We start from the raw sequence: 25,703 nt of genomic DNA, 5'->3' as shown, positions 1-25,703 counted from the left end.
ACCATGGCTCGCGAATCTTAGCATGCAAACAAGAGCCTCCCGCCCCCGTCCGACTGAGCCTGGGACCCCTTGGAAGAACTCGTCAACATGATACGATCTCTCGTAGAAGTGTCCGTACCAGTTCACGGCGGCAGAGGTGGCAACGCACGCGCACCAGATGGCCGAGTCCGAGGGCTGGCTGAAGCTGCGGGAGCATACGCACCAGCTCGTCCGGTCGAATGACGGCGGGGTGCCGTCCGGGGTGGCATGGTATTCTAGTACGAGTTGATGATTGGTTAATCAAACCGTGTTACCGTCAAGCACACCGATCTTGCCCGGCCAGTAAGTGAGAGAAGTTGGCAATCATTGTGGTATTTCTCTCCTTCTGCTCAGTATCGTACGAAACAACTTGGATCGATAGCAGCAACTCAAGGATATCATTACTCATGACCATCACCGGCATCCAATCCACTAAATAACCATATTCAGCATCCGCGTCTCCCTAACCGACTCCCCTTCAGCCCCTAGATACCGCCCGGTTTTGAAGCTGCAATTATGAACAGTCAGCGATGCCCTTCCATGGTTTCCAGTGCAGTTTACCTCCAGTACAGATTTCCCAGCGCAACGTTGCGACACGCATCCACGAATTTCAGGACTTGGCGATCCGTCTCCTCGCCCCAGACGGGCAGATTCGCCAAGGCAGTGTACCAGCGCTTGTAGCAGTCGTTCAGCATATCGCTGATGCCGTCGATGGCCTTTTGCATTGAGAGCCCTTTTTCTTGGAGGAGGGTGATGAGGTTGTGGTCGACGCCGAGTTTCTGCTTCGGTCAGGCCTCCAACATATTACCTATCTACCGAACCTTGGGGAGACTTACGAGGTCCTTCTTGTAGGAGAGAATATCGTTAACCCTAACAGAATCAGCTCCCTTGACTGAAAAAAAAAAAAAAAAAAAAAAAAAAAAATGCAATGCCAGGGCTCACAGAAGAACCAGGTCCGCTGAGATACAAATGCATTCCTGAAGGGAAGGATGGTCGACGATGCAATTCGGGAGATCGATCCCGAGGCCATACCTCCAGCACAATTAGCATTGCACCGTGATGGAGAGAGGCCTACATACTCGGTTAGGGCAATGGCCGGGTAAGCGCCGATTGTGAGTCTCCGCATATTCATGTACTCCTTGACGTCGCGGGAAAACGTCCGTTGTTCCTGCATGACTTTCACCTGGGCGATCAGACCGTCGAAAAACCGCTTGTGCATTTCTTTCCACCGTATTTGCAGCTCTAGTGGCATTAGCAGGCGCGCAAGAGGCTGACATGGCTTCTTACCTGGGGATGCCCTCTGTTTCAGACGGTCCCATGTCGTCTGGAAAACGTATCGGATGGGGTTGAGACGGGAGGCTCCGTGTCAGACATGATGGCCATTGTTCGGTCGATCTCGTCCTGCGCGGCCTGCAAGTCTGTACTGAGATGGCCCTCGTCGAATTCTACAAAAAGTAATATGATCAACAAGCTGACACCCTTCACCTGCGGAGTTGGAATTAGGACACACGGTCATCAAACAGGAATACCTGCATCTTCATGGTTAGCTACATTACCCCAACCGAAGCAAGTTGACTAACCCAGTGGTTCCAATCGACCATCATCCTCAGCGCCTCATCGTCACAATAGGGCGCCCATATGGACGCCAGGAAACACAGATCTACCCTGGAGTTCCTGGACGCCCGCTGCTGATCGGCAAAGATGATCCTGGGCTAGATATCAATACTCAATTCGGGATTGAGGACGCTGCGATGCGCACCTGGTAATCCATGCGTCGGCCTTGGGCTTCACTTCGTGGTAGTACGGGTTTACGACTGGCTTCGCGGCCATGATGGAAGAGAACATGTCGGGCACGAAGACGAAGTCATGCTTTGCGTCTTGGATCTCGTCATTAGTGGTCTCCGAGTTTATGGTAGCTGGGGACCCGGCTGAGGAATTGGAGTGGATATCGGACGAGTGGGAGACGTCTGAAGAGTGTATCTCTGTCTGATTCATAAGGTCGATTGGATCGTCAGACGGGGTCATCATGGGCATGGGCTCAGTGGTAACGTCCATTGTCAACGACATACTGCCCTGCAGTGCTTCACTTGGAACAAGGAGTAATGAGATCTCAGAATGACAAAAAATGGCTTTATGTACACTCAAACAAAATTCGTATCGAGTCAAGTATCACGAGTCAGCACGTAACAAGCCGCAGATATCTCCTCTCAATGCTACAGCTGTGCCTTGCCCATCGAACAGCCTGCAGTCTCTCACAGCAAGGCGAACTCACGCCGGTAATTCCTTGATCGGATGGCAACGGTGGCTTGCCACAAAGGGAAAGCTCCGAGCCGGTTTGGCCTAGTCATCTGCGTGATTCTGCTCTCTGCCCTCGCTCCTAGAGGCTGTATGTCAACATTTTATGCAGCATTTATCAACACTGGTCCCTGGCCGGAGCCGTTGCACATGACCCTCGAGAGTTGGTGCAACTCTTCATGTGGAAGGCCAGAGCTTGATAGTAGAATTACCCTAGAGCCAAATGCTAGCAGTTGACTTAAGGTCTTCGGAGTTTTATGTTTCTTCACTCAAGAGCATCACAACCCTTGGGAAACGACACAAACATACATCTCGCATCTACTATATTCGGTGCAGGAGAATGAACGAATCCGGCGAGCATGAGGACTACTGGACGAGCTGCTAGGGAAGAGGACACTGTGAACTAGAAGGAGGCGACCATCTATACACCTCCAACATCTTCATATATTATTGAGTTTTGACGCAAATATGGATGCAGTATCAACTCTCCGTCAGAGTATTTAAGAAATTCAGATATTGCCATGATCATTGTCTATATGAGTTCGTAATGAGGCTTGAGCGTTTCCCACAACTGCTTATGTAGACTGACTGAAAACATCTGCATCCAGTTCTCCGTCCCTGGACTAATCCACCTTAGCCCATTGCTTGCTCAGTTCCCATAGCCTTTCTTCCTTCTTCTTGTCAAACGCCCAACTGCCATAGCCATACTCCACGGCATCTCCATCAGGAGGGCAAGGATGCACTGCGACTGACGCTCCTTCCAGATACAACCCACCGCGGCCCTCCAGCTCACTAGAGGTCGCACCATAAACGGAGGTTGCACAGGCCTGTGCCAGGGTTGTCATATACTTGCACACCCTGGCATCATTCTGGATGGCATCCATCTCCGCCTGTGAGTGCTTTTGGAGGTTGGGACTGACAAATGCCCCGGGATGCACACTGTATCCATGGAGACCCTGGGATCCGTATAACCGTTCAATCTGGGTCGTCATGTAAATGTTGGCTGTCTTACTTGACCCATACGCCAACCAGCCGTTATAGTTTCCCTCGAAGTTGATGTTATCCAGCTGCACTGGCCCGTAGCGGTGGGCTGCGGAGGCGACATTTACAACACGGGAGTGGAAGCTAGGCGTCGAACTCTGCAGGAGGAGGTCTTTCAGACACCAGAAGAGCAGGAAATGAGACAGATGGTTTGTCCCAAACTGTAGCTCGAAGCCATCCTTGGTGCGACCCTCGGGGGTATTCATCACCGCGGCGTTGTTGATCATCACATTGAGCTTGCTGCTTCGCTGGCGGAAGGTGTCCGCGCAGGCCCGGACACTGGCTAAGTCTGTCTGGTCCATGTACAGCAGATGCACACGGCCTGTATCCAGGACAGACCCCAACGCCTCCTTGGCCTTTTCGATATTCCGAGCGGTACCGTAGACAGTCGCCCCGGTTAGGGCCATCACCCGGACAGTTTCGACCCCAATGCCGGACGAAACTCCCGTGATCAGGACAACTTTGTCCCTCCAGCCGTTGACGAGGCCTTCGTCCTGGATGATCTGTTCGCCTGTAACCCGAGAGTCGCCAGGGCCGTTCAGCACTTCCCACCTGTTCCTGTCGGCGTAACGGCCGGAGAGCTGGAATGGGTCGCGAGATGTAAGGGTCATTTTGGTTTTGATTCTTGATGCGATTCAGCACACGATGTTACTTCTGAATTGTTGGTAGATTTGAGGACAAGAGTTGCATTCGTCTGTTGTCAGTTATAGTGTTGTTATGGCTTGCCGTAGCGTAGTGTTCTTTGTTCTCGGAGCAGGCCAGAACAGGGAGTATCCGAGCTACACACCCTCATTAAAAAGCCTCGCTATCCCCTTCTAGGACGGGAACTAGGCCCTTAGGCTTGATCATCTCAAGGTATTATTAATACTGCCGAGTAAATAATGATATCCCTGTCGGCCACGACTGTACTCCGGTCAGACTGGGAGTCCTTCTACCCTGTAGTCGGGGCATTGTATGTTCCAAAATAAACAGTAATCGCAATGCCGGGCTGATCAGATGCTGACACCAGATACTACGCTATTGCCTCGCAATTTGGATCTACAACCTCTACTTTCATCCTCTCGCACATTTCCCTGGCCCACTCCTTGGGCGCGCGTCTTTGGTGAGTCCCTCACCACAGCGGCAACAGTAGACAATTGCAGACGACTGACAACTTGACCAGCTCTGGCGTTTCATCCACACTTCAACAGGAAAGGTTCATCTCTCGATTGAGAAACTGCACAGGCAATATGGTGGGCATATCCCCAATCTTCTGCCTTGGCTCCATGCAACTGTCCAAGTCCTAATGTCGAGAGGCTCCAACAGGCCCAATCGTGCGTGTCTCGCCGAATGAACTGTCCTTTGGCTCCGTCGAGTCCTGGAAAGCAATCTACGGACACCCCACGGGAGATAGGCCCATGCCCGTAAAGGCCGGCTTCTACGATGTATTCAGCGCAGGGTTCAGCCGGAAGGATATTGGCAGCGAGCGGGATCCGCACAAACATGCAGCCATGCGCAGGATGCTGTCCCCGGCGTTTTCGCAGCGCGCCCTACTGGAGCAAGAGAAAATTATCAGCGAGATCATCGACCGCTTCGTACGGATCGTCGGGGAAAAGGCGCCGCCGGGAACCAAGGGCATCAATATGACCAAGTGGTTTGAGATGAGCTCGTTTGACATTCTCGGGGAGATGGCGTTTGGGGAGTCCTTTCATAGTCTCGAAGCGGGTAGGTTTTTTTGCATTCTTTACGTTTGACAAAGGCATATACTCACCTGAATCAGGCAAACCGCATTTCTGGGGTGATCTCATTGTGGAGCATCTGTATTTCATCACTCTCGTCGACAACCTCAGACGGATCGGCGCAATTGCAACTCTCTTCCGATACTTGATTCCATCATCTGTTCTCACTCAGAGCAAGAATTCGCAATACAGTCGAAACCAAGTTGAAAAGTACGTCTCCATCGCCCTGCCGGTCCCCTGGCCCTAAACGTGATCCTGCAATACCATATTGACGCTGATCTCTAAACAGATGCTTGGCCTCGAAGGCTTCGCGGAAGGAGTTTGTAAGTCTGTTAGTTGAAAAAGTTCTCAAGGGAGAAGTAGAAGAAAGAGGAGATGGCGGCTCATGTGTCCACCTTTGCGTATGTCCTAGGCTCCTAGCGTCCTGGGTCCGCTATGGGACGCACTAACAGGATCACTGCAGTATTGCTGGCGGAGAGACCGTCTCAACCTTCCTAGCAGGGACCACCTGTTTTCTCCTGCAACATCCCGACAAGCTGGATCGCCTTGTCTCGGAGATTCGAGGGGCATTCCAGTCCTATGATGAGATCAAAGCACAGGCGGCCCAGCAGCTGCCATACCTGCAGGCAGTCATCAACGAAGGCCTCCGGCTTTGTCCTCCCGGCTCGCAAGGATCTCCACGCATTTCTCCCGGTTTCGAGCTACACGGCCGGTATATTCCAGAAGGGGTATGAGTTCCTGCAGTCTGTCTCTTCTACTCTTTCTGACTTCGACGTGCAGGCCGAAATCTACACCAGTCCATGGACAACGGCGCATGATCCCAAGTACTTCGCCAATCCCATGGAATTCATTCCAGAACGCTGGTTGGATCCATCCTCAAGGGATATCAAGGAAGCGAGCCAGCCTTTGTTGCTAGGTCCCAGAAGCTGTATCGGGAGAAAGTGAGGATTTCTGACTTCAGATTAACCTCCCCGTCAAGTGCTAACATGAACAGCTTTGCATACATGGAGATGAATCTGCTGATGGCCAAATTATTCTGGACGTACGACTTGGAACTCGTGAACAAGAATATCAACTGGCTTGCAGAGGGCCAAGTTCACGTCTTGTGGTGGAAACCCAAGTTGTTCATTCGCTTCCACAAGCGAGCAACCTAGTCTGCTCTCCTGGTCCATCTTCATGCATAGATGACTTACTTGGTCGTCGACTAATGAATAGAAAGCAATCTTATCAAGGAAAGAATTCAACGAATTGCTAAATGTTCTGAGTGACACAACACGATTGACCAGTTGCAAGGTCCACAACGCGGATCTCCTTTCCCTCTGTTTGAGGAGCGGAAAGAGTCCGTGTTTTGAGTATACACTGTAAGAGTACCCTGGGCGTTTGGAGTTTACTTCGAGCGCTTAGGTGCCTCGAATAGGGTTCTGGGAGGATTGTGATGCCCAGCATAATCTAAGGGAAGACTGGAAGGTAGACAATCTCCGTAATACCCTTATACTCCCGACTTGACGTGTCATATCACTTGACCTTCGACCGGTCGATCTCGTGTTCTCGCCTCTTTTTTCCGATGAGGTTAGCTCCTCGCGGAATGGCGTAAAGCCAGTCTGGATGGCTGAAAATCCGGCGGACCGACTCATCGCACCCTTCCGAACCCAAGGATCTTGGCGGGTGTTTCAAGCATGACCAGCCATTGCGGTCATATTCAGCTCGCTACCGGCGAGTCGGTAGTTACGTCTTAAGTCCGATGACTCCGCCCCATGGGTAAAGGAGCTTGGACCGTGCTGTGTGGATTTTTCTAGCATGGCTGAATCATGCTACGTAGTCTAGCGGTAGTTACTTAGTTACCATGGGATACCTAAAGGCTGGGAAGCTCAAAAGCTGAGCATATTCCATTTGTTGATAGTGGCTGATGACTCATGAATTGTAGCCTAGAATCTGATAGCACAAGGATACTGCTGTGTTGACCAATTAGGCTTCCAGCATAGCCACATATTATGACTTGTAACCGAAGTGGAACCTGAAACCAGAAGTGCACTCCGTAGACTACTTACTCTACTGGGTAAGCTACCGGATGGTTCCAGAATCTGCCGTCTCCCTATCCCTGAAGTTGGACAACAAAGAGAACCACTTACTCAAGTCACTCAAATCCATGAATCAATCCAACTTAGTTTATTTGCTTTGAAATACAGATTTCAAAACAATCTGCCAGCGAAGAAGTCAATGAAATAATAATTCCCAGGGATGACTCACGGCGCAAAAGCCTCATTGGTCATCGATCTGGCGCCGAGTCTGGCCGACCCGACCATTGGCTCCTTGTTTTCCAGGTTCACCCTCGTATTTGGGTCCTAGACTCATTGGACTCAGGACCGGAAAATTTGGTAATGCAGAAGGTCATCGGTCTTTTCTGCGGCCGATGTCCGATGTCAGAAGTTTCCTGTCAGGGTAAAGACGATCCAGGAGTGGCTCATTTTTTCGTATAGGAGATTAACGTTGTGGTCATGGACGGCCGTGAGCCTCCTAAAAAAAAAAATTCCTGTGACGTGGGTAAACCGATTCCTCCGTCCCCCCGACCTAGCCCGTAATTACGGAGTCGTCCATCTGGAGGAGACAGCGAGAAAACTCTTATATAATATCTCAAGAGCTGTCTTTGTGTAGTCAGTTTGTCAGTTTTCTCAATCGAGGTGAACATAACACAGGACTTCTGGTATCCTTCCTTTTTCGCTTGAAGGAATCAGCTTGCGCGGGTACATCTTATCTTGCCCATCACACCCAGCATAGATATCTCAGCAACAGACGAATCAAAATGACAGGGTCAGCGTCCAGCGTCACGGACGTCGACGTCGACATCGAGAACGTCCCGAAGGAGAAACTGGACGTCAAAGAAACCGAAGAACAACCTGAGATCGAATACCCTGCACTCTCCAAAGTCGTCGTCATCATCCTCGGTCTGTATCTAGCGGTCTTCCTGGTAGCCCTCGACCAGACCATTATCGGAGTCGCCATTCCCAAGATCACCGATCAGTTCAAGAGTATTGAAGACATTGCCTGGTATGGCAGTGCCTACTTCCTCACGTCGACGGCGCTGCAACCGTCGTACGGCCGCATCTATAAGATCTTTAGTGTTGGTTTTCCCTTCGTGCTGCATGTGCTGACTTGCTGGGTCGTTGCTAATGGGTGAAACCTGTATAGGTCAAATGGGCCTTCTTGATAGCCGTCCTCATCTTCGAAATCGGATCGCTCATCTGCGCTGTTGCTCCGTCGAGTACCGTTTTGATAGTTGGCCGAGCCATCGCGGGTATCGGTGTTGCGGGTATCTTCTCCGGAGCCATGGTCATCATCTCAGTGACTGGTAGGTCATTCTGCGTAGGGTCTGGGGAAAAGACGCCAATCTGACTCTGAATAGTCCCTTTGCCTAAGCGACCTCTTGTGTTCGGTATGTTTGGCATGGTCTGGGGTATTGCCTCGATTGCCGGACCCTTGCTCGGCGGTGCGTTCACCGATGGTGTTTCATGGCGCTGGTGCTTCTATATCAAGTGAGTGGCGCCGCATGCCCTTTTCCACCCCCTGACAAAAGATACTGACTGCTGCAGTCTTCCCATTGGAGGTATCTCGCTCGCCGTCATCCTGTTTGTTCTCCGACTCCCCGATAAGAACGAGTTCTCCGGCACTCCCATCCTCGAGCGGATCCGGCAGCTGGACCTTATCGGCGCCGGTCTACTCATCCCCGCCATCATCTGCCTCTTGCTCGCCTTGCAGTGGGGAGGAAACAAGTACCCCTGGAACAACTCGCGGATCATCGGCCTGTTCGTCGGCTTCGGCGTCATGGCTATCCTCTTTGCATTCTCGCAGGTCAAGATGGCCGACAAGGCCACCCTGCCCCCGCGCATGTTCAAGAACCGCTCCGTCCTGGCCGCCACGCTCTATGCACTGTTCTTCGGCGGTGCCTTCTTCGTCCTCGTCTACTACCTCCCCATCTTCTTCCAGAGTGTCAAGGATTCCTCCGCCATGAAGTCCGGCATCCAACTCTTGCCCCTGATGCTAGCCACCGTCGTGTCCTCGATTGTCATGGGCGGCGCCGTCACCGTCGCGGGCTACTACACGCCGTTCCTGATCGGTAGCTCCGCCATCGCCGCCATCGGAGCCGGTCTCATCACCATGTACGAGATCGACATCTCCACGGGCAAGTGGATCGGCTACCAGATCGTCCTGGGTGCAGGCGTCGGCGCCGGCTTCCAGATTCCCATGACGGCCGTCCAGACCGTTCTGCCCGCAGAGGATATCCCCATCGGCACGGCGGCGGTCATGTTCTTCCAGACACTGGGCGGCGCGCTGTTCATCGCGGTGGCGCAGTCCGTGTTCCAGAACGGCCTGATCTCCGGGTTGGCCAAGTATGCCCCCACTGTTGACCCGGCGGCGATTGTCAAGGCAGGTGCCACGGAGATGAGACCCGTCCTGATTAAATTGGGCCAGCTGGATCAGCTCATGAACGTGATCAAGGCCTACATGGATGGATTGCGGGCTTCATATCGGGTCAGTTTGGCGCTGGTGCTGGTCGCGTTTGCCGTCAGCTTGTTGATGGAGTGGAAGAGCGTCAAGACGGCGAACAATGGAGAGAAGAAGGATGTTGTGGTGGCTGCCATCTAGGTTGTCATCCACTGACTTTTTCATCTTCGTTCTTTCGTTTTGCATTCTCCAGGCAAAAAAATCAACATAGATCCAGATTGTTAGAAAACTGGCGGGAATGGGGGCGGATGGGTTTCTTATTAACTAACGACCTGATTCATGATATGTACTTAATTATGCACTTCTATTTAAATTATACTAATGTCTACTCCACTCGATTTCTCCTGTGCCAGATATCTGCTCCGGAGCCTCCGGAGTTCCCAGTTGTAAATAGTTTATGCTAGCAGTTTGGTGCATAAGGCCATGCATGCCATGCATTGTGCTGCCTGGATAAAATGGCACCTATTCTGCCGAGCATTTGTACTCCAACTTGTCCAGTGCCCAGAGTCCAAGACAGCCAGACTATTCCATCCAGCGTACCCAAGCGGTGGAGTCGGTCTTGGCTGTTGCATTACATCCTGATTAGAATTTTGAATGTAACTAATACTGAATAGTCAGAGTAGAATTAAGCGTTGATGTAGCATCTAGATGTGAGATGGGTGATTGAATGGTGATGTGATATTATCACTATTAACTATTACTTGATTACTGCATGGATTCATAGACGGTGGCTGGTGGCTGGTGGTATCTACATGATTCAGGCAAATAAGAGTACCGAGAAAGCCGATTTTGATGGCTGATGCTGCTCCTGGTCTAGTTCCTTGGCAGTAATTTCGTGCGTCCCTCTCCTCCGCCAGGGATGAATATTTGGACTCAGGTATGTCAGGATCAGGATAATAATAATGGACAGTGCGACGCTCTCAGTGGATGTCCTGATGCATTATGGTTGCCTTGCCTTTCAACCAACTTATCCAGCTGAAGTAGTTACTGTAGTACTGTCGTAGTAGTAGGATCAAGAGGAGCACCGCCAAGTGGAGCGAACAAAACCGGCAAGTTGGCATGCGACGAAGGGGACTAGAGATCCTTGATGGGGATCAGCCATGGTTCCTCACCAAATCACATCCTTGTCTTCCGTTCTGGGAGATCTTTGGTGGTGTCTAGTCTATCCGATGATCACATCCCAGTACGAGCGTGAACTCCGAACCCTCTTTTTCCTTCTCCTTCTTCTTCTCCTGACCTCTTATCCTGATGGTTGTGGATAGCTCAGTCCCTCATGATGTAATACTCCGCCTGCATTTCACTTCCTCAACCACGGAATACTCTCTCATCCCTCTGTCACTCCTTGCCTTGTCACCCCCTATCACCAACTGTCCTACTCCAGCTTCAAGTGGATCGATCTCCCTTTGCCCCCCCCCGTTTTGGGAGAATCTTGGGGGAAAAAGAGCCATGCCGGCGGAGTCGTCGGATCAACCACTGGGGACTGACTGGACCATTGCGAGGCTTCCTACTTTCTACTTAACTATCTGTTATTCTGATCGTCCTCGCCTATTCCTTCTTAGTCTTTCTTTCTTGCTCTCGCTCTAATTCCTCGTTCTCTATCTAATCTAATCTTATTGCATTAATAGTCACATCCTTATATACTATCGCTACCCTTGACAGCCGTAGGCACTGCAGTCTAATTGTACTAATTCAGGGCACGCGATCACGACATTTTCCATTTACTCCCAATTGCACAGTTGTATATCCATCAATTGGCTGCAGATTATTCTGTTTACCACTCACTGTCGAGCGATATCCAGTGGCGCATTCCGACAATCCAGTATGCGAACAGAGACGTGACATCCGCCGGCCTCAGATACCCCTTCTTGACCACTTCGTTCCTCAGCGGCGCTATTCACAGCAGACATGATCACTTTGATTCTGCGGCTCATCATTCTTGCGATATGGTCGGCAGAGGCCGTTGCATCTCCCGTCCCTTTCTCCGACCAGGACAGCAGCAAGCAAGAGCATGTCAACCATGGCAAGATCCTCACTCACGAACCTGAATACGATCCCCTGTGGGAGAAGTACGGGCTAAACAAGTCGCAAGAGTTCAAGTACTTTCATGAACCAGGCAATGACGATATCCTGGGCCACTACGACACGCGCTTCTTCACAGAACCAGTCCCGGACAAAGAGCGCTCCGAGACCATGACGCATATGATTCGCGCATATCTCAACTTCTTCAATGAGCATGGCCTGGAGACTTGGATTGCGCATGGAACATTACTCGGGTGGTGGTGGAATGGCAAGGTATTTTACGTCGGCATGCAACTTCAGGGACTGTAGCTAACGCCGGCGATGCGTGCAGATTCTGCCGTGGGACTGGGATATTGATACACAAGTGCTGGATACCACCCTGCTGCGCCTGGCTGACAAGTTCAACCAAACCGTCGTCCACTACACGGCTGCCGACTCGGACGTGGAGCGCAGCTACCTCATCGACGTCAACCCCTGGGCTCGACAGCGCGAACAGGGGCAGGGACTCAACATTATTGATGCGCGGTGGATCGACAGGCGGACGGGTCTCTACATTGACATCACAGGACTGAGTAGGCTGGAGCCGGAGAAACCCAGTCTGTGGCAGGACAAACACGACCACAAGTATCAGATAGGGGACATCTACCCCCTGCGCAAGACGACTTTTGAAGGCGTACCGGCCAAGATCCCCTTCGACTATGACTCCGTCTTAATCGGAGAATATACTCAGAAAGCGTTGACGAGCACCGAGTACCACAAGTAAGTATTCTCCTGAAGATTTTTTACACCCAAACCTCGTGGCTAATTGATACAGTCATACATGGTATCCTGACTTGGAGCAATGGGTTTCTGACAACGACAAAAACGCCAAAGACAAGCTGAACGACGATCGCCAATATGAGAGGCGGTGATTGCGACATCGTTCTTCCTCAAAAGCAATCGAGTCATCCCAGATATGGCCATTATCTTCACATACTGTGGACATGGATCTTCATTCGCATATAGCATGTTTCCCACTGATCTGCCGAGGAGCTTTTTTGCGTGCTTTCACGATTTACCTCTGGCACATGGGCTGGTGTTTTGGTGTTCTTTGACATTTCCTGCTGGTGTATTCTACATCTAACATCATGTACATAGCCAGACGCAATTCAGCGTCACTTCGTTGCATAATCCTGCATCACGAATACTCGAGAAGCCATTGCATTCACACTTGAATGTTCCAGATCGTCCGTAAAAGTTCCGCCAGGGGTAACTCCACGCAACCGTTAGCTAAATACCAGAATACCGAAAACAGCATAGCGATCAACTTCAGCCACTAGTGCGCAGTTAGAGTAAATTAGATTGCGCTGATCACACGAGCTCAGGGGGTTTGTTCCCTGTCTCCTGCAGGACTCGGGACTCACGAGTCAAAGCACTTAAGTCATGTGATCCTATCGGCTTATCTCTTATCTCCGCGCTGACAAACGCAATCGCCGTGGAACGTAATCGAAGTGTTGCCTCGGACCATATATTCAACTCCAAATCTTGCATCCAGTCCCTTCACTACACTTTGGTTCCACCAAGAATCGGGCTCAAATCTTGACTGGAAAGAGCTGCATCATGACCGACTCATCAACGCCAGATCTGAACCTAACGGTCCACCACCATGGCAAACCACACACCTTCACCCTACCCCAGACGCAACCCTGCAGGACCTCTCCTTCACCATCGCCGACACCCTCAACATCCCCATCGAGAACCAGAAACTCCTCATCGCCCCGAAACCAGGCATACAAAAGCACCCCTTCGCGCCAACCCCGCTCTCAACCCTCCTCCCGCTCACCTCCCCAAATTCAAACTCACCCTCCTCGGCACCCCAGCCCAGGAAATCGAGTCCCTGAACGCCCAGACAGCCGAAACCCGCCGTCGCCTCGAAGCCCGCGCCGCCGCCGCAGCAAAACACCGGGCTAAACGCCCGGCCCCAGCTCAGCAAGCGGCATCCACACCCTCTCAAGCGCCGGCAGCAACACCTACACCTTCCACCGCCTCCTCCCGCTCTCGTACCTGCCCAACCCGTCGCGGTCGCTGGAGTTCCTGGCCCGCCTGCGCGACGACCCGGGCATCCGCGCCGCCATGGCAAAGCACCGCTTCTCGGTCCCGCTGCTGACGGAGATGGATCCGGCGGAGCATACCACGAGCGAGTCGCGCACGCTCGGCCTGAACCGGAATAAAGGCGAGGTGATCGAGCTGCGGCTGCGCACGGATGCGTACGACGGATACCGCGATTACCGGACGATTCGCAAGACGCTGTGCCATGAGCTGGCGCACTGTGTGTTTAGCGAGCATGATCGCGATTTCTGGGATTTGACGGCGCAGATCGAGAAGGAGGTTGAGCGGGCGGATTGGAAGCATGGGGGAAGGAGGTTGACGGATGAGGAGTTTTATAACCCCGGGGATTGGGAGCGGGAGAAGGATGCGACTGTGGTGGATGAGAGGGGGTGGACTGGGGTGAGTTTGTGCTCGGGGGTTGAGGGATGAGAGCGGTGGTGTGGAAAGTCGGCGTGAGATTATCGCTCGCGCGGCGGAGGAGAGGATGCGGAGAGAGCGAGAGAGGGAGAGGGGAGGAGCACAGGGAGGTGATAGATGATGTTCCTTTCGAAGATGGACCTACGACCATGGGGCATGATGTGACGATTTTAATACCCTTGCATTTTTGTATTTGCATTTGGAAAGATTTGAGATAGATATATATATACATTAAATCTGCTCGTTCACAAACAAACCAGCCATTCCCTGACCAGTGCCGATGCACATACTCGTAACCAGGATCTTGCTCTTCGTCCGCCGCGCTTCGCTGAGAATCGTGCAGATCTGACGAGCACCCGTCGCGCCCAGCGGGTGGCCGAGCGCAATGGCACCACCGCGCGGGTTGACCTTGGCATGGTCCAGACCGAGGTTCTTCAGGCAATACACAGCCATCGAGGCAAAGGCCTCGTTGATCTCGTAGATGTCAATGTCATCCTTGCTGAGGTTGAACTTGGATAGCAACTTGGGGATCGCCGCGGTGGGACCGATGCCCATCACGCGGGGCGGCACACCTGCGACAGTCGCGCCGCAGAACTTGGCCAGGATGGGCTGGTTGAGCTCGATGGCCCTGGAGCGGCGCATGAGCAGGATAGCAGCAGCTGAACAATTTTTTCATCAGTCCATCGAACATGAGACGCAGTTGGAAAAAAGGGGTTGTGTAAGGCTTTTACCTCCATCAGTAACCTGACTGGCATTACCACCCGTCGTCCGGTTTCCAAACTGCGGGAACGCAGGGCGAATCTTGTTCAGCGCTTCAACAGTGGTACCATACCGAATGCCCTCGTCGCGGGTAAGAGTCACAGTCTTGACCTCCCCAGTCTTGGGATCCTTCACCTTAGTCGTGATGGGGACGATCTCATCATCGAACCAGCCCGCCTTCTGCGCCGCCTCGGCCCGCCGGAACGACTCCGCCGCGTACGTGTCCTGCATCTCGCGCGTGATGTTGAAGTCCGCGCCCACGTTCTCCGATGTCTGGCCCATCGGCTGCATGCAGTCCGCCGCCTCCTGGTTCTTGAGCACCTCCTCGTTGAACGGCTGCGGGAGCCGGTCGCCGCCCGCTGACATCAGCTCCGCGCCGACCGCGACGCCCACGTCGATCGCGCCCAGCTGGATCTGGTTCGCGATGTCTTGCACCGCCTTGAGACCCGACGAGCAGAACCGGTTGACCGACGACGCGCCGGCTGTGTGGGGGATCCCCGCGGCGAGAGCGGCCGCGCGCACGAGGTAGGCGGCTTTGCCGTCGTTGACCTGGACACCTGTCATTTGGGTTTCCCGACCATACAAGTGAGACAAAGTTGAAAAAAACGTACATTGCCCAGACAGACGTCCTCGATGAGCGCAGGGTCGAGCTTGGACTTCTGCACTACCTCTTTCAACAGAGTGTAGATCATGTAGTCCAGCTCGGTATCCTTGAAGCCGCCCTTGGCAGCCTTGGTAAGCGGCGTCCGCAGCGCAAGGGTGATGACAACGTCATCGGGGTTCTTCTGGGTGCTGGCGTTGGTCAGTATGTGATGATGATCCGCGGTTGGGCCAGGGATGAAGCATACATGGCGGAGACTCCGCTTCCGCCGGAGGGGCGGAGGTGGTTCAGAAGTGAGCTTAGGCGATCTGCGGCCATTGTGACGGTAATTCTATGGGTTGTAAGTGCGAGTCGACAGTAGGATAGAGATCATAGAACAACAACGGTGAATGGCAAAGAAGGATCAGGGTGATCATTCATCACCTTGGGTCTGCGGGGAAGCTCAAGTATGCAGAGCTCTGACTAATGGGGAAGACTCGGGGCAAGTCAAGTATGACTTACGGGGTATATATTCAGAAGTCGAGACTGAAGGAGGAAAGGGAATCGCAGGAGATTTTTGAGCAGGGAATCAGAAGATATCAAGTGTTGTGGAAGAAGAGGCAAAAGTTGAGGTTTATCTACTGCTGCAAAGCCGAGCGGGAGCCGAGGCTCATCATGTCCAAGCGCATCCGACACGTACCCAGACTTTGTTTCACCGCACCCAGTAGGTGGTACACCTGGTACAGTGACTTTTCATTTCTCTTACCCGAGATTATGCGATTCTCAAGGTTAAAGCAGACTTCGTATTCGTTTTCTAATCAAAACTCGCTCCGAAACAGTTGGGTAGCCTATTATCTACATCGACCTCCTCGGAAATTAGAGCAAACTAAAATGATACCCCTAGTATAACGCCAAAGACCACAAACCCCATCCAGCCAGATCCAAGTATTCCGTACAAATGCCCTAGTATCCCAGTCCATAGTTCCAGCTATCTCTTGCGCTTCAAAATCCGTGGTGACCCAAGTCTTCGTTGCTAATGACACTACCAACCTCCGACCAACTGGCCGGAGTGGCAACACCACCAATGGACCTTCCGAGGTCACTGAGAGTGCCATCCGACGTTGCGTCCTCAGCGGACTCATAAACATGGCTGAAACTATCAACGGTAGACGGCGTAGATGAGCGTTCTTGCTGCTCGAAACCCGTGGTATTCAGTTCGGATAGGTCAGAGAACGGCGATCGGAGCTCGCGATTGCTGTCTATCAGTGATGATTCAGGGTGCTCATAGATGGTTTGAGATCCTTCCTCAGTATGACTTGACGCAGACATTCGTTCTTGATCCGTTGCGGAAGAAAGCACAGACCGCTCGGCTTCTTCCGAATTGTCACCAGTTGAGGCGAAAAAGTCTATATCTGTATCATCAGAAGTAGGAGTGAGATCGACAAGAGACGCGGAACGGTTGCCAGTAGATGGAATCTCTAAATGTAGTTTATCACTGTCGGCCATGGTGTCCGCCGGTCTGATTTCGCTCACGGAAGCCGACACACCTGGCTCTGTGGCTCCACGGTGGACAAGCTGCGATGAGGGCAAGTCCACGGCGGTCGAGTTTGCAAGTGTGCTGTCAGTCGGCTCCCGACCGTCCGACCGCAACAGATTTCCATTTTCGTCCACAAGGGCGTCGAAAGATCCAAACAAACCACCCTGACATCGCTTCCGACGTCCTTCGAGAGCAGCAGCTCTCTTCTGGATTTCCTCGCGAGCAATCCGTCTCCGTTCTTCTGCCGCCGGACCTACCTCTTCCGTCATAGAAATATCTTCCCTGGGGGAAGATGTCGAGCCTCGAGGTTGAATTTCATCTCCGAGATTGTGTAAAGCCACCGCAATTTTACGACGAGACTTGTTCACCCATTCTTGGAACTGTGGCGATTCATAGACCGCTATACCAGCAGCGACGAGCGCTGCAACGGTTATGATTATCCCTTCATCATAGAGTTAGCGAAGTCCAACAGTCAAAAAAGAATTTCAATCCAGAAGGCCGAAGTTATCGAGCTGCCAAAGCGATGTCCGATTCACCATGTTGACAGCATAGTAGTATACTGATAAGCACACCGCCCAGCTAGTAAGGGACAGTGTAGAATCCCGGAGGCAAGAATGGACAAGTGACTTCTGTAAGGAGATAAGTTATCATACCTTTTGCGACTGGCGAAGGCATCTTGACCACCTGTGCCCCTTCTTCTTTGTTCAGTTCCTCCTCATCTTCACATCGCAGGCAGAAGAATAAATGACTGATAACAGGTGACGCCGTCATCCCGCGCTTCCCCGCGGCGCCCCACGTGACGTCGGCAACCCTTATCCACCAGCCCTATCTATCACCCGCTTTTGGGCATCCCGTGTTTTGTCCCCCGCGTCTCGACGTCAACAATCAACCCCAAAGATCGATACCAGGATCCAGGCGTATCATCAAAGGTCGAACAATCGCTTTCCAAAAGTCAAGCCAGCATTATGTCTCGGCCGTCATCCATTTCTCAGCGTCCCCTGACGCTGACGGAGGAATTGGAGAAGCTCGAGCAATCTATCACTCTAACCCTGCAAGGTAAACAAACAATGACCGTTGACCAGTTGCCTTCATTCTAAGCTGATCTGATGTCTCCCAATCGAACAGAAATCGACCATAACTTCAGCCAAGCTCACCGAATTGTGACAACGAGTATTCTCCCTCTAGTCGAACAATATGCGGAACATTCAAGAGATGTCTGGGAGGGTGCAAAGGTTGGATACTCGGAAGAGTTGCATTTCGGTCAAAGCTAATATGCGACCAGTTTTGGAAACAATTCTTCGAGGCCAGCGCCAATGTCTCGCTTTCCGGTTACGAAGAGAGGCCCGATGAAGATACAACACAAGATCAGACAGTGACAGAGGATTCCACAGACGTTACACACAGCAACCTTACCGATACGGTGTCCTACGAAACGCCATGCTCTGAACGCCACGACCATAGGGCTGACGACCTCGAGCTCACATCCCTCGGCGTATCCTCTCACAGTACGCCTCGAGTAGCAACCCATGAGAGACCACATGAAGACACGACAATCACCTCCGCTGTGTCATACACATCCCCCTACGAAGCACTCAAGCAGGAGATCCACGAAACCGATCCCCCGTTCGATATGGACGACTCCAACCTCCCCAGCACGCCAGGCCGTTCTCCAAGACTACAAGACTACGAGGGCAACCCAGCCGACACCCTCATGTCCTCTTCGCCGTTCGTTCCGCCCGCCTCACACGAACAACCCTCAGGCGCCCGCCGCAACCCACACCAAAACACATCGGACCCCGTTATGCACAGGGTCCTCGACAAGACCTACCGCGTGCAAGCCACCCCTCTAGGCAAAGGCTACAGTACCGCAGCCAGCCGCTCCAAGTTCACCGTCACCCCGAAATTATCCACATCGAAATACGCGTTCGACGACTCTCCGATCTCCAGTCCAGAGCCCGAAGCGCCGCAACTACACGCGGAGATTTTCTCCTCTCCTCTCAAAGCCACAACTCCCGGTACCGGCCGTAAGCGGCGTCCCAGCGGCCACCTCCGCATCACCCCGAAGCCGGGAATGAGCGTTTTGACTCCGGCCAAGAACGGAGGTGGCAAGCGTTCTGCCTGGGACAGCGATGAGGAATTTGCCGACGAAGAGGATGAGAACTTTGGACCGAGTCCGCCCAAAACAATGCAATTCCATATTCCACAGAGCCGACTCATGAAGACGCCGGGTATGTACCACCCTCCACTTGTATGTGTACAGCATGGTGCTAAATTAGAGATATCCAGCCAAAGAAGCATCCAAACGTATTGTTGAGGACTTGTTATTCACTGCTGGTGTGAACGACACAACGGACGATATCATTGATGAGCAGAGTCCTAGTGTGATCCGACGGGTAGAGCGGTTGGAAGATGAGACTTTTTGATGCAAGATCATAACTCTGATGAAGCTAACTCGAGTACGAGTTAATCTGAATGGATCAGAGCCGGTTCTCAATGTAATTATATGTTTCCTTCTTTCCAGGACAATCTATTTACCTATTCCAGCCTGTGCTAGCCTTTCAGTCGCGAAACTACAACTAGAGGTCGGCGTAATTCATCAGGAAAAATACAGCCGGATGCTAGACTGACGCTGAAATCCCCTCAGCTGATGTCACGAGCAAAAGAGTCAGAAAGATGGAGTGGGTTCCCTTCCTGAAGCGTCCTAGGGTCCCTGTCAATGGCATGCTTTTATGTATGAATTGAAAAGATAAATATCTTCGAGCCTGCGGAATGAATACTCTAAAACGGCAAGGGGACTAAGAACATGTGCTGCGAGAATGCATCAATGGGTATCGAGCGAATTCGCTGATCATCGAAGGAGGGCCGGAGGTTGGGGGAGAAACAGATCGAGGGTGAAGGGATGAAGGGAGACCATAGTCGCGATATATGTACATTGCGACAGTATAAAGGATATGATAAGAAACCTGCCCCAAAAAAGAAAACACTGAAAAGGTAAGAAAGTAAAAGAAAACGGGACGTTTAGCCACCAGCTCGAGCCTATCAGCTCTGCATACCCATAAAGACTTCTTGGCAGTTGTCCACCAAAAATTTCAATACCTCGTTCTTTTTCTGCACGTCGGTCATTTCACGGGCCAAACTTTCCGGTCTCATGATCGTGGGTGCAAAGACAACGGCAATATTCTGGCTTGTCATCAAATTTTCCTTCTCGCGTTCGACTACTCGCTTCAAGTGGAACACGAGGAATTCCAAGACGTCCTGGTGGACACGCGGCAGCTCTGCAAGGCTCTTCTGTAGAACCGAAATACGAGCTTCCGCTGAGGTAATCTCCCCGGTGTCGATGATTTTTTCGTAGACTTCGTAAGTGATAAGAGGCGTTGGCAGCTTCCGGAAGTATTGCTTGAGAGCCGAGGTCACCGCATGGATATCGAGATCGGGATCGGAGATATCGTAATCCTGAGGAGACCGTTCAAACCCTTCTCGAATGGCCTGAACGGCCGAGCTTGCGCCTGATTTACGGTAAATCCCTTCCATATCCATTCCTATCCAATGTGATTAGTTTATAATCTCAGAATAACAAGCGCATAAAATCTCACCTCGTAGTTCAACTTCCTGAATACACCGGGTGACAATTGCAGGAATGATGCTCTTTTCATGCTCCATGCGCTGCTCCAAATCGGTACCGAACAGGGCTGCTACAAGGTTAGCTTAACGTCAAGAGGCATTTCAAGACATCGATACATACCAGTCGGAGCGAGATCTGCTAGAGCCGGAACACTATCAGTCTGAGGCATTCGAGTCCCAGCTTGCTTGTTTTTCTGATTTCCGAAGAATCCGAAACCTTGACGGCTAGGATCTTGGGTCTGCGAGCGTGGGAGACCGGGGTTGGCATCTTGAGCGGCATTGCTGTCGCTTGACATGAAGGCGCCCTTGATACCCTTTGTAACACCCTTGGCGACGTTCTGTCCACCCTTCTTCCAGTTGAACTTGCGAGGCTGCCCCTTGCGGATACTAACGACCTGTGGTCCTGGAACGACGGTAGCCGGTTCAGCTTCCTCGGACAGATTGGCGGTAGATACAGAGGCAGAGAGGTCATTGTTGGCGGCCTTCAGTGCATCAATAGCGGACAGTGACTTTTCCTTGCCGTGGGAATAGATGCCAAGGCCATTGGCACCCCGATTGCCTTCGGTTGAATTGGCCTTGTAGAGCTCTTGAATCTGATGCACCAGTTGATTGTTCAGTTCGGCCAACTGAGCATTCTTGGAGGACAGTTGCTCGAACTCCTGAAAGCTCTTGTCCTTCATGCGGTTCAAGTTGGCAAGCTCTTCCGCTGCGTCGTTGCGTTTTTGAACCAGCTCCTCGATTTGTGGTGTAAATGACTCCTTCAGCTTATGGAGCGACTCGACAAAGTCGCGCAGGACCCTGCTGGTAATTTTTCCAAGGTCAAGAGGCCCGCTGGCGCCACGTTTCTCCGCTTCTAAGTGATCGGTTAAGACGGAGAGTTCTCGCATGACGATCTCCTTTTTCGCATCCAGAACCACCATCGTGGACCGCTTCTCGTTGAGCTCCGTGTTCACCTGCTTGACGTCGGCCGTCGCGTTGAGGACAGCTTCCATTTCCGCAATCTTCTGTTCCTTCTCCAAGACACGTTGACGTTCTTTGCGTAGTTCGCTTCTGAGCCACGCCACTTCATCTGAGTGCGACGGCCCCGGGGAACCCGAGGGGCTACCAGCATCGGGAACGGGTGTGGTACCATTGACGGGGGACTTGGGCCACTTGGCATCCTTCGATACGCGCGAGCCCTTATCGCTGAAGCTTCGGCCGTGCCGCACAGAGTTCGACACGCGTCGCAAGAAAGATTCGCTGTTCTGAGCAGCATGCGATTCCTCTGGTCCCATGATCCGGGCCATATCTTCTTCCAGGGAGAAATCGCCCCCACCGCTGTACCGCAACAACGACGGCGACCCTGGAGTGTGCGTGTCCGATTGCAGAGTGCTAATCGAGCTATGACGGGCATGCTGTTGGGACGGCTCCGCATTAGCATCATTGCGGGGAGTACGAGGCGATTCGCCAACTTTCGGGGTGTTTTTCTTGGAGGCCGTTTGCTCCGTGGCCCGCTCAATTCCATCCTCGCTTTGAGTGACGGAGGGCGGTCGAGGTCCGAGTTCTTTTCGGGAAATATGATGGTGTCGTTTTTCCAACGAATCTCCTCGCTTCGGATGAGGTTGCACGATGCTTGAAGACGGAAATGAGCGCGTAGAATCTACCGACCCGCCTTTCTCATGCAGCTCACGAAGCTCGTTCGACGGACGAGACGGGGCGGTCACAGAACTATCCAGGGTTCTCGATCCTGCAGAGTCAACGGTTGAACTGTCCTTGAATTGCGCGCTCGACTTGGTAGACTCAGGACTTGGTGTAGAAAAGGTGCTGGTCTCCTTGAGATTGATGGGTAGATCAGCTCTGGAGCTCCGGTTCGACGTGCCCCGCTGGAGATTATCAGTAGAACGAGGTGATGCGCTTGCACTGGCTGCGACATCGTCTCCACGCCAGCGACTGGAGTCAACGTCAGTCCGTTCCCGTCCTCTCTCCTGGTACGCGATATGGGGTGACGCGCTCCCAGCCGGAGGATGGTGGCTATTAGTCGTTGGAGGTGACTGAGTGCGCGAGGACCGTCCTTCTTCCGAGGGGTCAAATGCGACAGGTATGAGGAATTCTCCTCCGGTCTCCGGTTCCGCTTCACGTGGTACGACTGAGTGACGGTTGCTTCGGTAGGTGCTCGAGGGGAGTATCAGATTATCCGCTAGTATGTAAAGTCAGTAATCGGAGCGTGTGATTCGTATACTCAAGTCATGAGCTTACCTTGATTATCGGTGTGCTGGCGAGAAATCGGGGGGCGCTCATTCCTCCCACTGTCCGGGGCCCCACGAGATATTGCTTCATCCAGATAATGATCCAGGATCGAGTCATCTGGTGCGCGATGCGACTCAGGTTCTTCGGGCGGAAGGGAGGGCAGCGATTTGTCAAGCTTCACGCCCGGCCCTTGCTTTTTACTAGTGGGTACACCAGCCTTCTTCTTCCTCCGGCGTTGCATTAGCGATTCATGGCAGTCCATACAGAAGATGCCCTGGGAAGTTCGCGCATAGCGCAAGTTCTCAATTTTCCTCTTGCAGTTTCGGCACCGGAAGCACTGAGCGCAGAAGGCTTGTTCACCCGTCAAAATGGCCAAGTCCTCAATCTTGTTTCCACATGAGCTACAACTGTAGGTACAATTGCTGCAGATCAACGATCCGTCTCCGAGAAGCAGTAGGTGTGCGTCCGAGTCGAGAAGGGTGCCGCATGTGCTGCAGCAAAAGCATTCGATATGCCATCGGTTGCCCGCTACGGGAAGAAGCTGTCAGCGAAGTTCCGTGCATGATGGTGGCCGTATCGGCCAATGCAACTCACCAAGTTCAAAAGCCTTGCCCTCCTCAAGGATCTGTCCGGTGGAAGGTTAGAAGTTAGCGCGCGAAAAGTTGCCCCTAGTTCGAATAGAATTCGCGCATACCTCTCCGCAACCCTTGCAGGGGAAGGGAACATCATCTTGTTCCATAGGAGACTCCGGAAACATGCCTGGAGACTCCATTCTGCACCTTGATACTCGATTGACGCGTACAAGCGATTGTATAAGCGGAGCGCGAAAGCGTCTCCGAATGCTAGGAGGCGAAAGACTGGCGCGCCTTCAACGTTATATGCACAATCGTAGGGAAACAATCAAGTGGTCAAGCGCGGCTGGAGCATCCGGAACGAAATCTTTCGCAAATCGCAAGACAAGCTTGATGACGACGCTTGAGGTACAGTCGAACAGGCTGACGGCGAACCAAGCGAATCGGGCAAGGTCAATTAGGAGGGGCCGATACCAGATTCAACCGACTCCAAACCACAGGCTGTAGATTATGCTGAATCAGAAAATCATGGATAATTGGGTCGTGGTAACGATAGCGAGGGCTCAGAAACGACCCGCTGTTTATCAGGGATAGAGGGGTTTTGGAGGGAGGGAAGCGGAAGAAATGGCTTGATATGCTAGGAAGTGGGAGAAAATGTCAGCTAAGGAACAACGACCGTACTTCAAGAGGGAAGGTAACAAGGGTGCAGTTGTAAGCTAGTAGGCGAGATGAGTTGTAAAGCAGATCTTAGACGCACATACCCCAGACTCAGCCCAGGGCCTCCCATGCAGACAACATCCGCCTTGGATCCCTGGCCTGTGTCCCACAAATGAACAACAGAACAGATAGACAGGGGGGGGGGGGAGTGATCGACCCCGGAGAGGGGTGACGGAAAAGGATTTGGGGCGGTGATGCGAGATCATACTTACAGTGCAGAGAAAGAGGTTTAAAGGGGGTTGAGAAAACAAACGAAAAAAGGAAAGGAATCAAGACGAAACACGCCTGGCGAGAAGGATTAGAATAGACAGGTAGATGGAAAGATAGTAGACAGGACAGGGCAGCCTACCTCAGCAGAAGCGATGCAATGTGTTGTTTGTTGGGTCAGGGAGAACAGAAAGTGTCTAGACTAGTAGATAGCCAGATAATAGCAGTACCGACAACTCTGGGAGATTGTTTCAGATAAACTCGGGCGGTGTACCAGCAGAAAGGCGGAATGAAGTCTCGACTGTCCTCGAATTTAGATAGAAAAGTAAAGTAAACACGTGGGCGGAGGAGGATCAGCTATTACAATAAGAATGATAATGCTGATAGGATTACCTCTCTATCGACGGAAAGATCAAGAAGAAGAAAAGACAGAAACAGAGACGGAGGGAGGAGAGGAAAACAGAGATGGTACGGTAGACACACAGGAGGTTGGATACAGGCACAAAAGCGAAGGGATGAAATAATATTAAATGGGAGGGATGAGGCATCTCTGTTACTGTTGTTATTTTGCTTCTATCTATGTACTAGAATACTAGATACGACTGGCCTCTTGCTAATCCTCTAATAATCCTCTATTCATAGTGATAAAATCATAATGGACATTGTTGCCAACCAGATCAGTTGGATGAAACTCTCCAGCCATCTACCGTTGTTCCAGGTGATGCTATAAATATGCCCGTCCTTCATCCCCTCCAGAATGATTCAAATTGTTACTAAATATCGTTATTTTCTACGCCGCGCAGTACCATCTATTGGGTATGTAGAGGGAAATGCGTCGTACAATTTAACAACATAAGGTCATGGCATACACTAGGCTGCCTGCATCGCAGGATCATGATCCAATACCTCTCTACTTACCTGGACACAAAGATCAACTTGATAATGGCCAAGCCGGTAAAGTAAAGTATACCCTTTCACCTCTTCGGCCCTAAATCTCATCTCAATATCTAGGGTCCGCCGTAAAGCGAGTCTGATCAGAGGCTGCGACCGTCCCGTTGTTCTCTGACAATCCTGAAACAGCCGCTCCAGCTGTGCCGCCCGCTCTGACCATTTGGAAGGACCAGTATCGTCCACAAGAGATAACCGAGACTGAGGGCCATGGGCCTAGCCAGTCTGCTCTCTCACAAGTCACAAACTGGACAGATCCATTTCTTCTCTCCATCAGCTGGTCTGGACACACGGGAAGGCTGAAACGCTGAGGAAGAAAGAAATAAAATAAAATAAAAGAAGGACAGAGGCATGAAAGTAGAGGAGAGGCAATAACAATATGCATGGTTTGGATCAGGCACAAAGTGGACTAAATTGAGGTTCTGTACCTGAGGTACCTG

General features: G+C 51.9%; 10 protein-coding genes across 10 annotated transcripts; 5 read left to right on the top strand and 5 right to left on the bottom strand.

The window, feature by feature from the left end:
- Positions 1-450: 450 nt before the first annotated feature.
- Positions 451-2,085, bottom strand: P174DRAFT_420666 (terpene synthase family protein; the record flags this gene model as incomplete). Its single annotated transcript, XM_024824883.1, has 9 exons — positions 451-526; positions 580-797; positions 855-888; positions 961-1,050; positions 1,098-1,258; positions 1,330-1,463; positions 1,529-1,547; positions 1,599-1,725; positions 1,778-2,085. The coding sequence occupies 9 exons, from the start codon at positions 2,083-2,085 to the stop codon at positions 451-453; spliced, it is 1,167 nt and encodes a 388-aa protein (XP_024682703.1).
- Positions 2,086-2,833: 748 nt separating this feature from the next.
- Positions 2,834-4,090, bottom strand: P174DRAFT_441386 (short-chain dehydrogenase). The gene has a single exon (XM_024827298.1). The coding sequence runs from the start codon at positions 3,963-3,965 to the stop codon at positions 2,937-2,939; it is 1,029 nt and encodes a 342-aa protein (XP_024682702.1). The 5' UTR covers positions 3,966-4,090; the 3' UTR covers positions 2,834-2,936.
- Positions 4,091-4,235: 145 nt separating this feature from the next.
- Positions 4,236-6,226, top strand: P174DRAFT_460213 (cytochrome P450; the record flags this gene model as incomplete). The annotated part of the gene is made up of 10 exons (XM_024829856.1): positions 4,236-4,292; positions 4,364-4,456; positions 4,517-4,586; positions 4,660-5,058; positions 5,114-5,282; positions 5,362-5,395; positions 5,436-5,473; positions 5,536-5,800; positions 5,853-6,013; positions 6,067-6,226. The coding sequence occupies 10 exons, from the start codon at positions 4,236-4,238 to the stop codon at positions 6,224-6,226; spliced, it is 1,446 nt and encodes a 481-aa protein (XP_024682701.1).
- Positions 6,227-7,872: 1,646 nt separating this feature from the next.
- P174DRAFT_369837 (MDR family MFS transporter) lies at positions 7,873-9,713 on the top strand (the record flags this gene model as incomplete). Its single annotated transcript, XM_024822299.1, has 4 exons — positions 7,873-8,190; positions 8,259-8,418; positions 8,473-8,602; positions 8,660-9,713. 4 exons carry the CDS (start codon positions 7,873-7,875, stop codon positions 9,711-9,713), a joined length of 1,662 nt encoding a protein of 553 aa, XP_024682700.1.
- Positions 9,714-11,477: 1,764 nt separating this feature from the next.
- On the top strand, positions 11,478-12,502 carry P174DRAFT_431057 (putative mannosylphosphate transferase (Mnn4); the record flags this gene model as incomplete). The annotated part of the gene is made up of 3 exons (XM_024825676.1): positions 11,478-11,864; positions 11,923-12,350; positions 12,406-12,502. 3 exons carry the CDS (start codon positions 11,478-11,480, stop codon positions 12,500-12,502), a joined length of 912 nt encoding a protein of 303 aa, XP_024682699.1.
- A 768-nt stretch (positions 12,503-13,270) lies between these two features.
- On the top strand, positions 13,271-14,349 carry P174DRAFT_441382 (putative zinc metalloproteinase; the record flags this gene model as incomplete). Its single annotated transcript, XM_024827297.1, has 3 exons — positions 13,271-13,463; positions 13,561-14,068; positions 14,103-14,349. Coding segments are annotated over 3 exons (816 nt in total), but the record flags the coding sequence as incomplete, so codon positions are not given.
- Positions 14,328-15,774, bottom strand: kat1 (putative 3-ketoacyl-CoA ketothiolase (Kat1); the record flags this gene model as incomplete). The annotated part of the gene is made up of 4 exons (XM_024825675.1): positions 14,328-14,755; positions 14,828-15,404; positions 15,467-15,647; positions 15,704-15,774. The coding sequence occupies 4 exons, from the start codon at positions 15,772-15,774 to the stop codon at positions 14,328-14,330; spliced, it is 1,257 nt and encodes a 418-aa protein (XP_024682697.1).
- A 449-nt stretch (positions 15,775-16,223) lies between these two features.
- Positions 16,224-17,677, bottom strand: P174DRAFT_441380 (uncharacterized protein). The gene is made up of 2 exons (XM_024827296.1): positions 17,626-17,677; positions 16,224-17,414 (listed from the first exon to the last, which is right to left on the bottom strand). The coding sequence occupies exons 1-2, from the start codon at positions 17,645-17,647 to the stop codon at positions 16,438-16,440; spliced, it is 999 nt and encodes a 332-aa protein (XP_024682696.1). The 5' UTR covers positions 17,648-17,677; the 3' UTR covers positions 16,224-16,437.
- A 187-nt stretch (positions 17,678-17,864) lies between these two features.
- P174DRAFT_512309 (DASH complex subunit ASK1) lies at positions 17,865-19,517 on the top strand. The gene is made up of 4 exons (XM_024831863.1): positions 17,865-18,028; positions 18,098-18,204; positions 18,255-19,200; positions 19,259-19,517. The coding sequence occupies exons 1-4, from the start codon at positions 17,938-17,940 to the stop codon at positions 19,393-19,395; spliced, it is 1,281 nt and encodes a 426-aa protein (XP_024682695.1). The 5' UTR covers positions 17,865-17,937; the 3' UTR covers positions 19,396-19,517.
- Positions 19,518-20,011: 494 nt separating this feature from the next.
- P174DRAFT_370169 (putative Rho GTPase activator Rga) lies at positions 20,012-23,591 on the bottom strand (the record flags this gene model as incomplete). Its single annotated transcript, XM_024822319.1, has 6 exons — positions 20,012-20,511; positions 20,566-20,661; positions 20,715-22,769; positions 22,829-23,347; positions 23,414-23,444; positions 23,514-23,591. The coding sequence occupies 6 exons, from the start codon at positions 23,589-23,591 to the stop codon at positions 20,012-20,014; spliced, it is 3,279 nt and encodes a 1,092-aa protein (XP_024682694.1).
- Between the last annotated feature and the right edge of the window lie 2,112 nt (positions 23,592-25,703).

The sequence above is a fragment of the Aspergillus novofumigatus genome (assembly GCF_002847465.1).
Source record: "Aspergillus novofumigatus IBT 16806 chromosome Unknown P174scaffold_4, whole genome shotgun sequence".
Taxonomy (NCBI): Eukaryota; Fungi; Ascomycota; class Eurotiomycetes; order Eurotiales; family Aspergillaceae; genus Aspergillus; species Aspergillus novofumigatus.
The sequence above is the reverse complement of the archived record's forward strand: the minus strand, read 5'-3'. Positions and strand labels throughout refer to the sequence as shown.

Bases quoted from the DNA above. Each gene is read 5' to 3' on its own strand.
- P174DRAFT_441380 (XM_024827296.1), bottom strand. From the start codon at position 17,647: ATGCCTTCGCCAGTCGCAAAAG. The intron at 17,415-17,625 runs GTATGATAACTT...TCTATGATGAAG, and splicing joins GCCTTCGCCAGTCGCAAAAG to GGATAATCATAACCGTTGCA.
- P174DRAFT_441386 (XM_024827298.1), bottom strand. From the start codon at position 3,965: ATGACCCTTACATCTCGCGACCCATTCCAGCTCTCCGGCCGTTACGCC.
- P174DRAFT_512309 (XM_024831863.1), top strand. From the start codon at position 17,938: ATGTCTCGGCCGTCATCCATTTCTCAGCGTCCCCTGACGCTGACGGAG. The intron at 18,029-18,097 runs GTAAACAAACAA...CCAATCGAACAG, and splicing joins TATCACTCTAACCCTGCAAG to AAATCGACCATAACTTCAGC. The intron at 18,205-18,254 runs GTTGGATACTCG...ATATGCGACCAG, and splicing joins ATGTCTGGGAGGGTGCAAAG to TTTTGGAAACAATTCTTCGA.